Consider the following 13,352-nt stretch of genomic DNA (forward strand, 5'->3'; position numbering starts at 1 on the left):
CCATAGGGCCACCCTGGAAACAGCAAAGGATCGGCCTGCAGTGCCTCTGCCAGCAAAAATGGAGCTCGAGCAGCCCTCCTGAGCTCCATTTTTGCTGGCAGGAGGCTGTCACAGCCGAAAACAGAGCTCGGGAGCCTGTTTTCCCTGGAAAAGTGCTTGGGTCACCATAGGCGCCACTGACATGAGTGACATCAAGCTGGCTATGCTTCCTGCACCCCTCCCCCAAGGTCAAACACAACCCTGATGCAGCCCTCAAATGAAATCGAGTTTGACACCCCGTTCTAGGAGGAACAAGACTGAGTCCCAAGTTGGAGAGTACACTAAATTAACCACAAAATTTATAGTTTTCTGATGGTCTCTGTTTGCAGAGAGAATTAGTTTGTACCCCCCTACTACTTATTTATTGATAAACCTTAATACATTTGCTGTGTCATTGCAGACTGACTCTATGCAAGCAACACGATTCAGCTTGGATAAAAACATATCTGTCTTACAAGAGAGAAAATGTGATCTAATGGAAAAAGTCATATTCTGACAGCATATTTTCATCGCAAATATTTCAGCACATTTTACATTGTATTTCAGATGCCATGCTCCATTTTCCAATTCCTCTTGCAATGTGAGAATGTGTATCTATCTCCAATTGCTACATGGGAAACTTTGTTATGGAATTCAGAAATAAAACTAAAATTAATTACCAATAAAGGAGAACAACTCGACACAGCCAACTTGCCATGGCCAGCTCGCTGTAGCTAACTCACTGTGACACAAAGAGTTACACTAATATCAAAGAAATGGAATAGAATCATTTTAAAAAGAATGCAAAAGGAGGGACAAAATGAAATGTGAATGACAAAAATTAAAATAATTATGTAATTATTTTAAATATTTAAATGGAATTGTTGAATTGTTCTGTGGCAAGTTGTCCTTTGGTGAGTTGGTTGTGAAGAACTGTCCCATGGCGAGTTGACCACAGTGAGTTCTCTCATCCCGGTCCTTGGTGCTTTCTAAGCTTGGTTGTTTTCTTGCAGATCTTCCAATACCCAGACTAAGTAACATCATCAGTTCGAATAATGGCTAATGAAATGATTGTAAAAAAACTCCAAGCTCATGGACCCCCCCTCTAAAATTAATGTGATTGTAAGAGATAATTTTAAACAATGGAGCTAATGTTTAATGAAAAATGACACTGCCTTCAATAGGGTTACTCTTTTATGTATACTAAGGGACACGGTGGCTCAGTGGCTAAGACGCTGAACTTGTCGGCAGTTCAGCGGTTCGAATCCCTAGTGCTGCGTAACGGGGTGAGCGCCCAATACTTGTCCCAGCTTCTGCCAACTTCGCAGTTCAAAAGCACATAAAAAATGCAAGTAGAAAAATAGGGACCACCTTTGGTGGGAAGGTAACAGCGTTCTGTGCGCCTTTGGCATTTAGTCATGCTGGCCACATGACCATGGAGACGTCTTTGGACAGTGCTGGTTCTTCGGCTTTGAAAGGGAGATGAGCACCGCCCCCTAGAGTCAGGAATGACTAGCAGATATGTGCGAGGGGAACCTTTACCTTTACCTTTATGTATTGGATCACTGCCTTCTTTGCATTTTCACAGACATGTTTCTTTCGAAATAGGCTATAGCACATTATTAGGATTTTATGAATTTCAAATAGAGTTTTAGAAAAAAAAACCTCTATCTCCTCTGTTCAGCTTCATGGGTAAAATGTTCTTGTGCATCAGTGCTTCCATGCTTTCTTTCAAATCATTTCAAGGACACATATTTCCTGAATATGTAGGCCTACATTAAAGAAACCACTTGGGTGCAAAAAAACATTCCACAGACAAACTCTCTTCGTTGCAGGAATAAATTATGTATAAAAGCAAACTTTAGTTCTCTTATTAAAGTTGCCAAATGCTGAATTAACAAAATAATGAATCAGCGCTGAACCACAAGTAATTCTTTCTTTCCACATGTTCTGAGCAGTTAATAGCCGTAGTAGAACTATCCACAACAGAACAACAGTCACATTTCTAAATCACCCAACAGTATTCTGGGCAGTGTACAAATCCACTAAAACTATATATTTAAAAGAAGTGGGCATAAAGCCTTTTCCTGTTTAAGATTGCATATACTATTCAACAAATGAAGGGATGGGGGATGACAAACAGCAAACATTTCCATATGGAAGAGCTTGTGTACTGACAGCAATTCCTTCTCTGTTTTTAATCTAATCAAGGTTGATAAAGCTACAAGAGGGCCTTGCACAGCGTGGACCAGATTGGGAAGAAAGGCTCTGCAAATTATATACAATTTTTGGGTTGTAGCCAAAAATTGCATATAACAATTCCTATAAATACAGGTAGTCCTCAACTTATGACCACAATTGAGCCCAAAATTTCTGTTGCTAAGTGAGACATTTGTTGTGACTTTTGCCCCATTTTACGGCCTTTCCTGCCACAGTTGTTCAGTGAATCACTGCAGTTGTTCAGTTGGTAACACGGTTGTTAAGTAAATCTGGTTTCTCCGTAAGTATGAAACCGTTGCCAAGCATCTGAATTTTGATCACATGATCATGGGGATGCTTCAAAGGGTGTAACTGTGAAAAACAGTTGTAAATCACGCTTTTCAGTGCCGTTGTAACTTTGAATGGTCACTAAATGTACTATTGTAAGTTGAGGACCATCTGTAGCGGAGATCATTGTGGAATTTTAATGTGCACATAGTCCTCGACTTGCAACAGTTCATTTAGTGACCGTTCAAAGGGCCCTGGAAAAAGGGGCTTAGGATCATTTTTCACACTTATGACGTTGCAGCATCCCTCGGCCACGTGATCAAAATTCAGACGCTTGGCAACCGACCCATATTTATGACTGGTTGCGGTGTATCAGGGTCCCGTAATCCCCTTTTGCGACCTCCTGACAAGCAAAGTCCATGGGGAAGCCAGATTCACTTAGCAACCGGGTTACTAACTTAACAACTGCAGTGATTCACTTAACAAGTGTGGCAAGCAAAGTCGTAAAACGGGGCAAAAAAAAAATCACTTAACCAATGTTTCCCTTAGCAGCAGAATTTTTGGGCTCGCTTGTGGTCGTAAATCGAGGACTACCTGTAGTTGTTTCTAAGTCTGCATATGCATCTTCTGATAATGTTTTGTTTGCTTTGATATTAATAATATCTGTTTGCTTTGCTACGCAATTTTACAGAAAAAGAGCTCGGACTAGCCGGAATGGGGAAAGGGCCGCAACGCTCGATTCTACCGCCTCCCAGACAGCCTTCCAAAACCGGACACACCCCCCCCCCCAAATCGTCAGGCTTTCAGCCGGCCAGCGGTTCAACTAAGAAGGAACCAGCGGCTGCAGCGGCACCTTGGCGCGAACTATCCTGACGGGCTCGCTCCTCCACGCAAGCTTCGACACGAGCGCCAAAGATGAAAGCAGCCTCGACGCCCGGCAACGCCGCTCGCCTTCGCCGCCTCGATTACGCACGGAACCTGCAAACCATTTCCATAGTATCCGTGGAGCGCTGGCCTAGCAATGCACACAAACAACACACACACACACACACACACACACAACATGGTCTTCCCGCCCGGCAAAAGCACTCACAACGCCGGTGCTGGATGCCGCCTCCCCGCCATCCACCCACCCACCCAAAAAAGCCCGCGTCCTCTCAGCAAACCGCCACCCACACCTGGTCCCATATATATACATATAGATATCCCCGGGGCTCGAAGCCCCGGTGCGCCTGCCCTTCGCCAACACTCCTGGTTTCCGAGGAAAGCTAACGGGCACCTCGCCCTCAGGCCTGCCCACGTTCGCCCCTCACCTGCGAAAGAAACCGAGCGGCCGCGGCGCTTGGGAGGGGGTCTGGCGCGAACCGCAACAACTCGTCCGCGCTCTCTCGGAGTGGCGGAGGCAGCAAGCTCGGGACCGGCTGAAGCAGGCCCTCTCTCTCTCTCTCTCTCTCTCTGGAAGGGCTGAGCTGAGGCAACCGTGCCGCCTCCCTCCTGCTCCTCCTCTTCACGGAACCGCAGCCTCCATGATTTGAGGCCGCCCACGAGACGCGCTGCGGCGTGAACCGGAGACGGCTGCCCGCCTGGCACCGCTAGGGAGAGGCCGTGTTCTGCGCTTCGTCCCTGGCGCGTTGAATTCTCCCCTCCCCTTCGTGGCGGAGCGGACTTCTCCCCACGGGCGTCCGAAGTGGTTTAGTAGTGGGACTTGTGGAACGCCAGAAGGATTTTAGCAATCGTGACAGGAAGGGGAGAATGAACGACGAAGCTTCATGTTGGCGAAAATAATGGGCCGCCGCCTTTGGATTTTGGGGCAGAGCATAACCCTGCGAGAGGGGGTTTAGCCCATTCAGCCAAACGAAGCGTATTCGGATTCTCTTCCGAATAAACACACAGCTTTACAGATGGAAGTAGGCCGACCAAAAGGGAGGTGTAAAAAGCCAAAAATACTAGGAAAGTGGTGGTTGAAAATCAGACAGATGCATCCTCTGTATGTCCTCTTTCGCTTATGTTCAATGTTAGTGGTCAAGTAGATGGAAGATACTAATTAAGGAGAATATTTGTAGCTCAAGGGTTTACAAGAGGGAGCCCTTGCTTGTTTTCTTGCAGAGATTTCATTACCCAAACAAGATAATATCATCAGTGCTGCCTAATTTGAGTAATGAAACCTCTGCAAGAAAACAAGCTCAGAGAGCACCAAGGACCCCTCAGACGGAAGATAAGTAGCAAGTTGTTAATGACTCCATCCAAGAAACATACATATAAACCCATGAAGTACATACATATGCTTGAAAATGAAGGCCAAGGATGCATCTTGCAAAGACATAAAAATGCGAAACATTTGTTGGTTCCTTCTTGTCTTTTTAGTGTGCAGGGGTGCATTTCACATTTTTATTAACTGGAAATGAAAAGCAAGTCAAATCACCCACCATTTTGCAGAGATACATACTGAATAATAAATATCAAGATCATCACAGTGTGTAATGCTTATGTCGTTCCTTCTCTGCCCGCTCCTATTTTTATTGCTTTTTAAGACGACAACAAGATTTTTTCCTTGAAACAACAACGATCAGTTTCCCCATATCAAGGGGGAAATAAAATTCAATTTAGAGGAATTCAGAGCCACCCCTTCAGCAGATGATGCTACCCAAGCTTTGTTGCTTTGAATGACAAACACAAATTGGTGAATTAAGTCCAGCTGTTTACTCTTGCTCTGCCAGTCCTACAAGGGTTGCAGAAGGCCATCAAAAACAAATCCTATAATTAGGCAGAGGAAAGCAGCTGATCCTGAGCTCAAGGAAAGGATGCAAACATTTATTATTGTAATTCACAATTTTTATAACCTAACACTTGCTGCTTATACTTTTGTTGCAGAAAAACAACAGAGATGAATTTCGAGATCAGAAATAGCTTTTTTATTTTGGCCAAAAGGTTCAGACATGCATTCTGTTTTACATCCTGAACAAAAGTCCTTCTTTAAGACACGTATCTTTATAGAACGAAAAACAGGAAGTATCTTAGATCTGCCTCTTTAGCTAGCCCCCCTCCCCTATTGCTTTAGGCAGGAAGCTCCATGTGGGTTAGTTCTGCATTTTAACATAGTACCTCTGCGGTTTGACTTCTTGAACTCTCCAACTGTAGAAAGTGTGTTAATTCTGCGGTTTAACTTTTTGAACTCTGCAAGTTTCTCAAGTCACAGGGGTCCTTCAGAGATTCTCTAGGCTGACCCCGTATTATTTCACTCTTATAACCAAATTTCACTTTACGTCCTGCCTTTCTTTGAATTGCAAAATGCCCTAGGTTAACCTTGTCTCCATAATAAGCAATTGATTAATTCATTGATGAATTCATTTGTAACATTGGACAAAATTATTCTGTACACTGACTGTGGTGGAATGGAGAAGGTTTCTTAGTAACCAGATTTCTGCAAATCCATCTCTCTCTTCAGTTGCCACATCAAATGCAAAATGGGTATGACTATATCTCAGAATTTGGGAAGGGGGAATTTCCAGCAAAAAAAAAAAAAAGCTTGATATAGTTAATAGTTTAAACACAAGGACACCTTCCTTGTTATCTTTATAACAAAATCGTAAATCCGTAATTTTACATAAATCGTAAAATTATTCTTAATTTGATCACATTTTATAAATCTCTGAAAGTACTGAATATGGTATATTGAACATAGAATCATATGTCTGAAAGGGACTTTGGATTTCTTCTAGCCGTCCACCTCCCCCCCCAAAATCAAGGCAGGAGACCTTACATCATCCTGGTGAAATAGTTTGTGCAGTCTTATTTTTGAAAACTTCCAGTGATGGAGCACCCACCATTCTGGGAGGTGAGCTATTCCATTGGTTAATTGTTCTCACTATCAGAAAATTTCGCCTTCATTCTAGGTTGAATCTGTATAAGCTTCTACCCTATACTTCTTGTTCTGCCCTCTGGTGCTTGTGTTCCCTTCTTGTCTGTGACAGCCCCTCAAGTGCTGGAAGTCAGTTATCATGTCTCTTCTAATCCTTCTCTTCAATAGGCTAGGCATACCTAGCTCCCTCAACCGTTCTCATACCATTTACCCTCCAGTCCCTTTATCATCTTTGTTCTAATTTCTGCACACTTTCTAGGGTCTCAGCATCTTTTTTGTATTATGGTGACCAGAAATGTGTGCAATATTCCAAGTGTGCCTTCACCAATGCAGTATAAAGCGGTAATATCACTTTTTGTGATCTTGATGCTAACTTTCTGTTGATGCAGCCCAGGGGCTTTTTTGGCAGCTGCAGCACATTGCTGCCTAATATTTTGAAATAATGGTCCACTAGGACACCTACAGTAGATTGTTTTCCACATTTATTACTATTGAGCCAGGCACCACCTAATTGGTGTCTATGCTTTTGGTTTTTCCTGCCTAAGTGCAGGACCTTTCTTTTCATATCACCAAACTACATCTTGTTGGATAGGACCTGATGCTTAAGACTGTCAAGATCCTTCTGAATCTTGAGTCTTATCTTCCAAAGGGTTAGCAATTCCCCACTCTCTCGCAGCTTGATGTCATAGGTAAATATGACTTCCCCTTCTATCCCCTCATCTAGATCATTTATGAAGATGTTAAAGAGGAGTGGACCCAAGACAGAGCCTTGAGGTACCCCACTGTATGCGTCTCTCCCTATAGCTGTAGTTCTATTAAGGACTACATGCTGGGTGAGGTTGGTTAGCCACTTGTAAATCCATCTGGTGGTGGTACTGTCTATTCCACATTCTTCCATCTAATCAAGAAGTAAGTTATAGTCTACTTTGTCAAGTACCTTACTGAAGTCTAGATATACTATGTCCACAGCATTTCAGTTGTCCACTAATTCTGTCACTATCAAAGAAGGGTATAAAGTTTGTGTGGCATGATCTATTTTTAACAAACTCATGCTGGCTTCTAGTAATCACTTTGTTCATTTCAAGTGGTCACAAATCCTCCACTTGATTATCTTTTCCAGAATTTTCACTAATATTGATGTCAAGTTGGCCTATAATTTCCTAGATGCATTTCTCCCTTTTTGTAGATTGATAAATACAGATAGATAGGTGCATTAATAAATCTATTAATGGTATTCCTGGTAAATCAATGGATTCCTTTTATAAACTGAATGCCCTATCCAGGGTGCTTATTGGTTTATCTAAATAAGAGGCTTCAAAACTTTCTGTTCAGACTGACAATTTTTTTTCTCGATAATACTAGTATTTCCTATCTCTTAGTATTCATTCATTCATTCATTCATTCATTCATTCATTCATTCATTCATTCATTCATTCATTCTCTTGACTAACAGTTACTTACAGCTTTGACAAAAGCTATTAATCCTAGAGTTGGGTAATCTCAAAAAGAATGTGATAACACCAGAAGTGTAGGGTGGTATAAAGCCACCAAGTGCCTTTCAAAACTGAGACAGATTTACTGATGGTGTTCAAGTCCATGGTGAAGCTGGGTTGAAGACTTCTTCTTTCCACTTTACTGCTTTGTTGTTGTTTTTTTTAATTTGATTTATATGCCGCCCTTCTCTGGAGACTCAGGGCGGCTTACAATGCGCTAAGCAATAGCCTTCATACTTTTGTATATTTATACAAAGTCAGCTTATTGCCCCCACAAACTGGGTCCTCAATTTACCTACCTTAGAAAGGATGGAAGGCTGAGTCAACCTTGAGCCTGGTGAGATTTGAACTTACAGTAATTACAGACAGCTGGTGTTAAATCACAATGCTATCAGTCTGCTGAGCCACCAGGCCCAATGCATTTCTTTTTTGTAGATTGATAAATACATGTTAGGAATGTAATGAGCCAACTAGATATTGTCTTTGTTTTAAATTCTTTGTTTTTCTATAACCTTTTGAACATGAGATAGTGTTTTAAGTTTATCAAAATCTTAGCTACTTCAAGCACATAGTGTTTCTTCTGGCAGAATCTCTCCCAGTTGCTAAATAATTCATATCCCTTTTATTGACTAGCTTGTTCTCCCTATTCAAGAGATTTTAGAGTTCAAATAGTGGGCATGGAGATATTCTTGGGAACAGAATGTTCTCATTTTCAGTTTTCCCTCCTTCTTTCAACAAAGAGAAGAAGGGAAAGAATGAAGAGATGAGACAGATGCTTGATAAAAATATATCCACATCAGCTTCTTACAGTATTCTTTATACTCATAAAATTCAAGTATTTTAATTCTGCTACTGTTCAAGCCATAATTTATCTTTATGTCCTATATTCTAAATAATTCCCTCAAACTACATAACAATAATTCAGATATTATTTTCATTACAATCTGTTTTCAGTTACAGAAATAATAAACAGAATCAAAGCAAACTGAGTATCAGTAATTTATTCAAACTGAATTAAAAATTATGTTAACTTGCTAGATTGGGGATTTAGAAAACAAACATACAAATCCTTTTTTTCCTCCTGTTCAATTTTGTCTGATTCTCGGACACTGCTTGGACAAGTCCCTGCAGTTCTCAGAATATATACATACTGAACCTTGTAATTCTCCATCATTGTACAGTAAGTTGATAACAAGCAGCAGTTGTGTGTTTGAGCTAGGGATCTGATATGCCATGAAGTGCTATCACTGTTCCTTAGCAGAAGGCCCGACTAAAATATTTGTGTGCTTAATAAAAATACATAGGACTGCAGCCTTTTATTTAAAAAAGCCCTATCCTTTTTAAATCAAATGATTTTTTAATGATGATACTATTTTTCCCATTCAAATTTTTCTATTATTCATCAATTGTTATAAAACATTGATAATAATAAGACTAGTAAAAACAGGCACATCCTGGAAAACCTTCTTCTTCTCACCTGTAGCTGCTGCAGTAGTTCCTTAATATGTTATAGCAGTTATCAAGGCACATAGGATCAAGGTGGCCGACTCCTTTGAGATGAAGTGGAAATAACTAGAAGTAGAATTTATTTTTAAAAAGTTGAGCCAGAATATTTTTCATCTTTGTTTGTCAAAACCTTGAGTATGAATAATACAATCCAGTTGTTTAAAAGTAAAGCATGGGAATCAATGTAATTTAAATAAATTTGTTTAGGCTGAAACAAATTAGTGAAAACTAATCAGCTTCAATTTTACTGCTGGCTAGATGATAAGTAGGGGTGTGATGGCTCAGCGGTTAAATGCTCCCTTACTCGTCCCATCTCCTGTCCACCTAGCAGTTTGAAAAGATGCAAATGTGAGCAGATAAATAGGTACCATTTCAGTGGGAAGGTGACAGTGTTCTGTGCTCCTCGGTGTATAGTCATGCTGTTCACAGTCACCACAGAAATGACTTCAGACAATGCTGGCTCCTTTGGTTAAAAAGTGGAGATGAGCACCCACTCACCCCTGAGTCGGACACGATTGGGCAGGGAAACCTTTACCTTAGATGATAGTATGTGCACAATACCCTAATTCTGCCCATTCCCTAGTTTAGCATGATATGCGAATATAGCCACTGAGTTGCCATGCAATCTGAAGCTTCTACAATTTAGGCTGAATATTCAGCCTCTTCGGCCTTAACACAATGTCTGTTCTTGCAGGACCTTTCATCATCCACTGGATGATGTTGACCATTTTCTCATCAGAAATTGAATGTTTCATCAAAACGTTCATTTAAAAGTTCAAATATAAAAATGGGTGTGTGTGGCTTCATCATTTAAAAGATTTGTTTATATTTTATTTTCTTTTATCTGTCTCCCAATTAGTAACTAGTTTTCTTAGAATTGGTGAAGTGATATAAAAGCTTTTCCTCATGATTATTACTTTGCTACAATAATGATTAGTTGATTTTTTTTTTTGAAAACATTTAAATCACCAGTGAGGAAATGACTCTTATTTTGTATGTGACTGCAAAAACAGCAATACAGAATTAATTTAAAAGGTATTGTCAATAATCTTCCATAGATTTAATTTTTATTATTGACATTTTGTATTTTTATACTACCGAGACAGGGCATCAGCAATATTGCTATTTTCACTGGGGCAGTAACGATGACCCCTCCTGGCAGTTTCACACAATGTTAACCAGGAATGGAGAAAAACTGGGACATCTCATAATATAGGGGCTGAAACTGGGGCTGTCACTCCAGATCATACAATTAAGTGGCTCTTAAAAGTCATTTGAGGTGTGCATTATCCTTGCCTGATGAATCCTTGGGGTTCACTCAGGCCCAGATGTAGTGAAAGAGCAGGCTAGCAATTTACTGTAGACTTTCTCTACAGACTTTTAGCTGTACAATTTGGGATGAACACCCTTTGAATGGTGTGGGAGTGTGAATGGATTTCCAGAGGAAAAAAATTGCAGACTACAGGAATCAGGAGCACTACTCAGGTGTCCCTGAGGACACAGATATACCTCCCTAGTGTTTCAACAACCTTCTAAAAGGATGCAAATCAGAGGTGGGTTTCAGCAGGTTCTGACCAGTTCTGTAGAACCGGTAGTGGAAATTTTGAGTAGTTTGGAGAATTGGTAGTAAAAATTCTGACTGGCCTCGCCCCCATCTATTCTCTGCCTCCCAAGTCCCAGCTGATTGGGAGGAAATGAGGATTTTGCAGTAACCTTCTCCTGGAGTGGGGTGGGAATGGAGATTTTACAGTATCCTTCCCCTGCCATGCCCACCAAGCCATGCCACACCCACCAAGCCACACCCACAGAACCGGTAGTAAACATTTTTTGAAACCCACCACTGATGCAAATGTCCACCTGTCTGCAAGGAATATAAATTCTTCCATTCCCCACTATCCTGTCAGAGCTGAAGAACCTTCTTGGATAAGAAGCGAAACCTCTTCAAAGAAAAAACAAGGAAGTCCAGTTGCCTGCTGAAAAAGCACCTTTGGGACAAGGTGCTTAGGAGCCTGGATAGCTCAGCAGACAAATGCATTGTAATTTAACTCCAGCAGTCTGCAATTACTGCAGGGTTCGAATCTCCCCAGGCTCAAGGTTGACTCAGCCTTCCATCCTTTCTAAGGTAGGTAAATTGAGGACCCAGTTTGTGGGGGCAATAAGCTGACTTTGTATAAATATACAAAAGTATGAAGGCTATTGCTTAACGCATTGTAAGCCGCCCTGAGTCTCCGGAGAAGGGCGGCATATAAATCAAATTTAAAAAAAAAAAAATGTACTGAGAGTCTGAGAAAAAAAAAAGGACACAGGCAAAGGAGGGAGGGGAAGAACAGGAAATATCAAGTCAACCTCTACACGCAACTTCCAAATTGCAAGCAAATCTCCTGCCCTAAAGCGCGCCCCTCCCCCCCATTCCGAAGCGTAAATCCCGGTAGGACCACCCCCTTCCGCGCCCCCCCCCCGCCCCTGCTTGCTCCTTAGGCCCCTCCCCTCCTCGCGCGCTACCTTCAGTCTCTGGCGAGCTCCCCGGGCCGCCGCCGCCGCCGCCGCTGTTGCGTTCGTCGCCGATTGGTCCAAGGCAAAGTTCCAATGGGAACCGCGAGACCCGAAGGCTGGGCCGAAGGAGGCGGGAAAGCCGGGAATGAGCAAAAGGGATTGGCTGGCGAGAGAGCGAGCGAGCGAGAAAGAGAGAGAGACATAGCGGGGCTGAAGCTTTGCGTGGCAGCCACTTCGGGCGATTCCTCCCCCCCACCTTTTTTTTTTTTTTTTTTTTTGGGCAAAGGCAAAAAAAACACGACGGGATGGTGGCCGGACTGGTGCCGCTTTTTGTGACCGGGATGCTCTTCCTTAGTGCAGGGCGGCGAGGCGCAGAAAGCGCCCCGCGCAAGGCGGTGACTGCCCGGCTGGCGGCCAAGTGGCCGGCGACCCCGCTGCTTCTGGAGGCCAGGTGGGTGCGTGGAGACGGGTCAGTGCCAGAAATGCTGAGTGCTCTTCCCGAGAAAAGCTTCCTCCGCGGTGGGTGGGCATCAGGTCGGGTGCCCCCCCGCCCCCCCGGGCGCTCTAGCCTCTTCCCCAAATCGGTAGGAAAAGAGTTGGTCCAGCAAGCGTGTGAAAACCGTTGCACAACCTTCTCTAGGAAACGGCCTCCCAGATGTGTTGGTGCTGAGCGCCTTGTGTGTGAATGGATGAAAGAAGCTTGTAGACCTCAAAAGCTGAGATGCAGGATATTTATGGTTGCAATTACCGGGGCTCTTCGACTTATAACCGTTTACAGTGACAGCGACACTGAAAAAAGTGACTTAAGGCCGGTTTTTTTACATGTGGATTGCTTATTTAGTATCCTATTGACTGTCACTAAGTGTTGTAGCTTATGATTCATGATGAATGTATTTATGATGACTATGATCATGATTTATCACTTATATCTTTTATGTACACTGAGAGCTTATGCACCAAAGACAAATTCCCTGTGTGTGTGATCACACTTGGCCAATAAAGAATTCTATTCTATTCTATTCTATTCTATTCTATTCTATTCCATTCCATTCCATTCCACTCCACTCCACTCCACTCCACTCCACTCCCTATTCCTATTCCTATTCCTATTCCTATTCCTATTCCTATTCCTAGTGGTGGGATTCAAATAATTTATTTATTTTATTTATTTATTTATTTTATTTATTCAATTTATATGCCTCCCCTCTCCGAAGACCCAGGGCGGCTCACAATACACTCAAAAATTTAACAACCGGTTCTCTGCCCTAATGATTTCTTCCAACAACCAGTTCACCAAACTGCTCAGAAGGTTAACAACCGGTTCTCCCGAAGTGGAGCGAACTGGCTGAATCCCACCACTGCCTATTCCTATTCCTATTCCTATTCCTATTCCTATTCCTATTCCTATTCCTATTCCTATTCCTATTCCTATTCCTATTCCTATTCCTATTCCTATTCCTATTCCATACCTCCCTTTGCGGTATCTCTGTGATCAT

At 42.3% G+C, this 13,352-nt stretch overlaps 2 protein-coding genes across 17 annotated transcripts in view; one reads left to right on the forward strand and one right to left on the reverse strand.

Annotated features, from left to right (window-relative positions):
- MBNL2 (muscleblind like splicing regulator 2) overlaps window positions 1-4,305 on the reverse strand; it is a 65,281-nt gene extending 60,976 nt beyond the window's left edge. For all 15 annotated transcript variants that reach the window (XM_034417768.3, XM_034417759.3, XM_087895445.1 and 12 more), the window contains exon 1: window positions 3,819-4,305. The gene's annotated coding sequence lies outside the window, so the exon portion shown is untranslated. The remainder of the gene's footprint in view (window positions 1-3,818) is intronic.
- A 7,558-nt stretch (window positions 4,306-11,863) lies between these two features.
- Window positions 11,864-13,352, forward strand: part of UGGT2 (UDP-glucose glycoprotein glucosyltransferase 2) — a 68,874-nt gene continuing 67,385 nt past the window's right edge. For both annotated transcript variants that reach the window (XR_015734562.1, XM_087895446.1), the window contains exon 1: window positions 11,864-12,307. Coding sequence is in view for 1 of the 2 variants with exons in the window: in XM_087895446.1 (XP_087751572.1) it covers window positions 12,162-12,307 (146 nt within the window). In the remaining variant the exon portion in view is untranslated. The remainder of the gene's footprint in view (window positions 12,308-13,352) is intronic.

Source organism: Pantherophis guttatus, chromosome 5 (genome assembly GCF_059756535.1).
Source record: "Pantherophis guttatus breed Tessera chromosome 5, ASM5975653v1, whole genome shotgun sequence".
NCBI lineage: Eukaryota > Metazoa > Chordata > Lepidosauria > Squamata > Colubridae > Pantherophis > Pantherophis guttatus.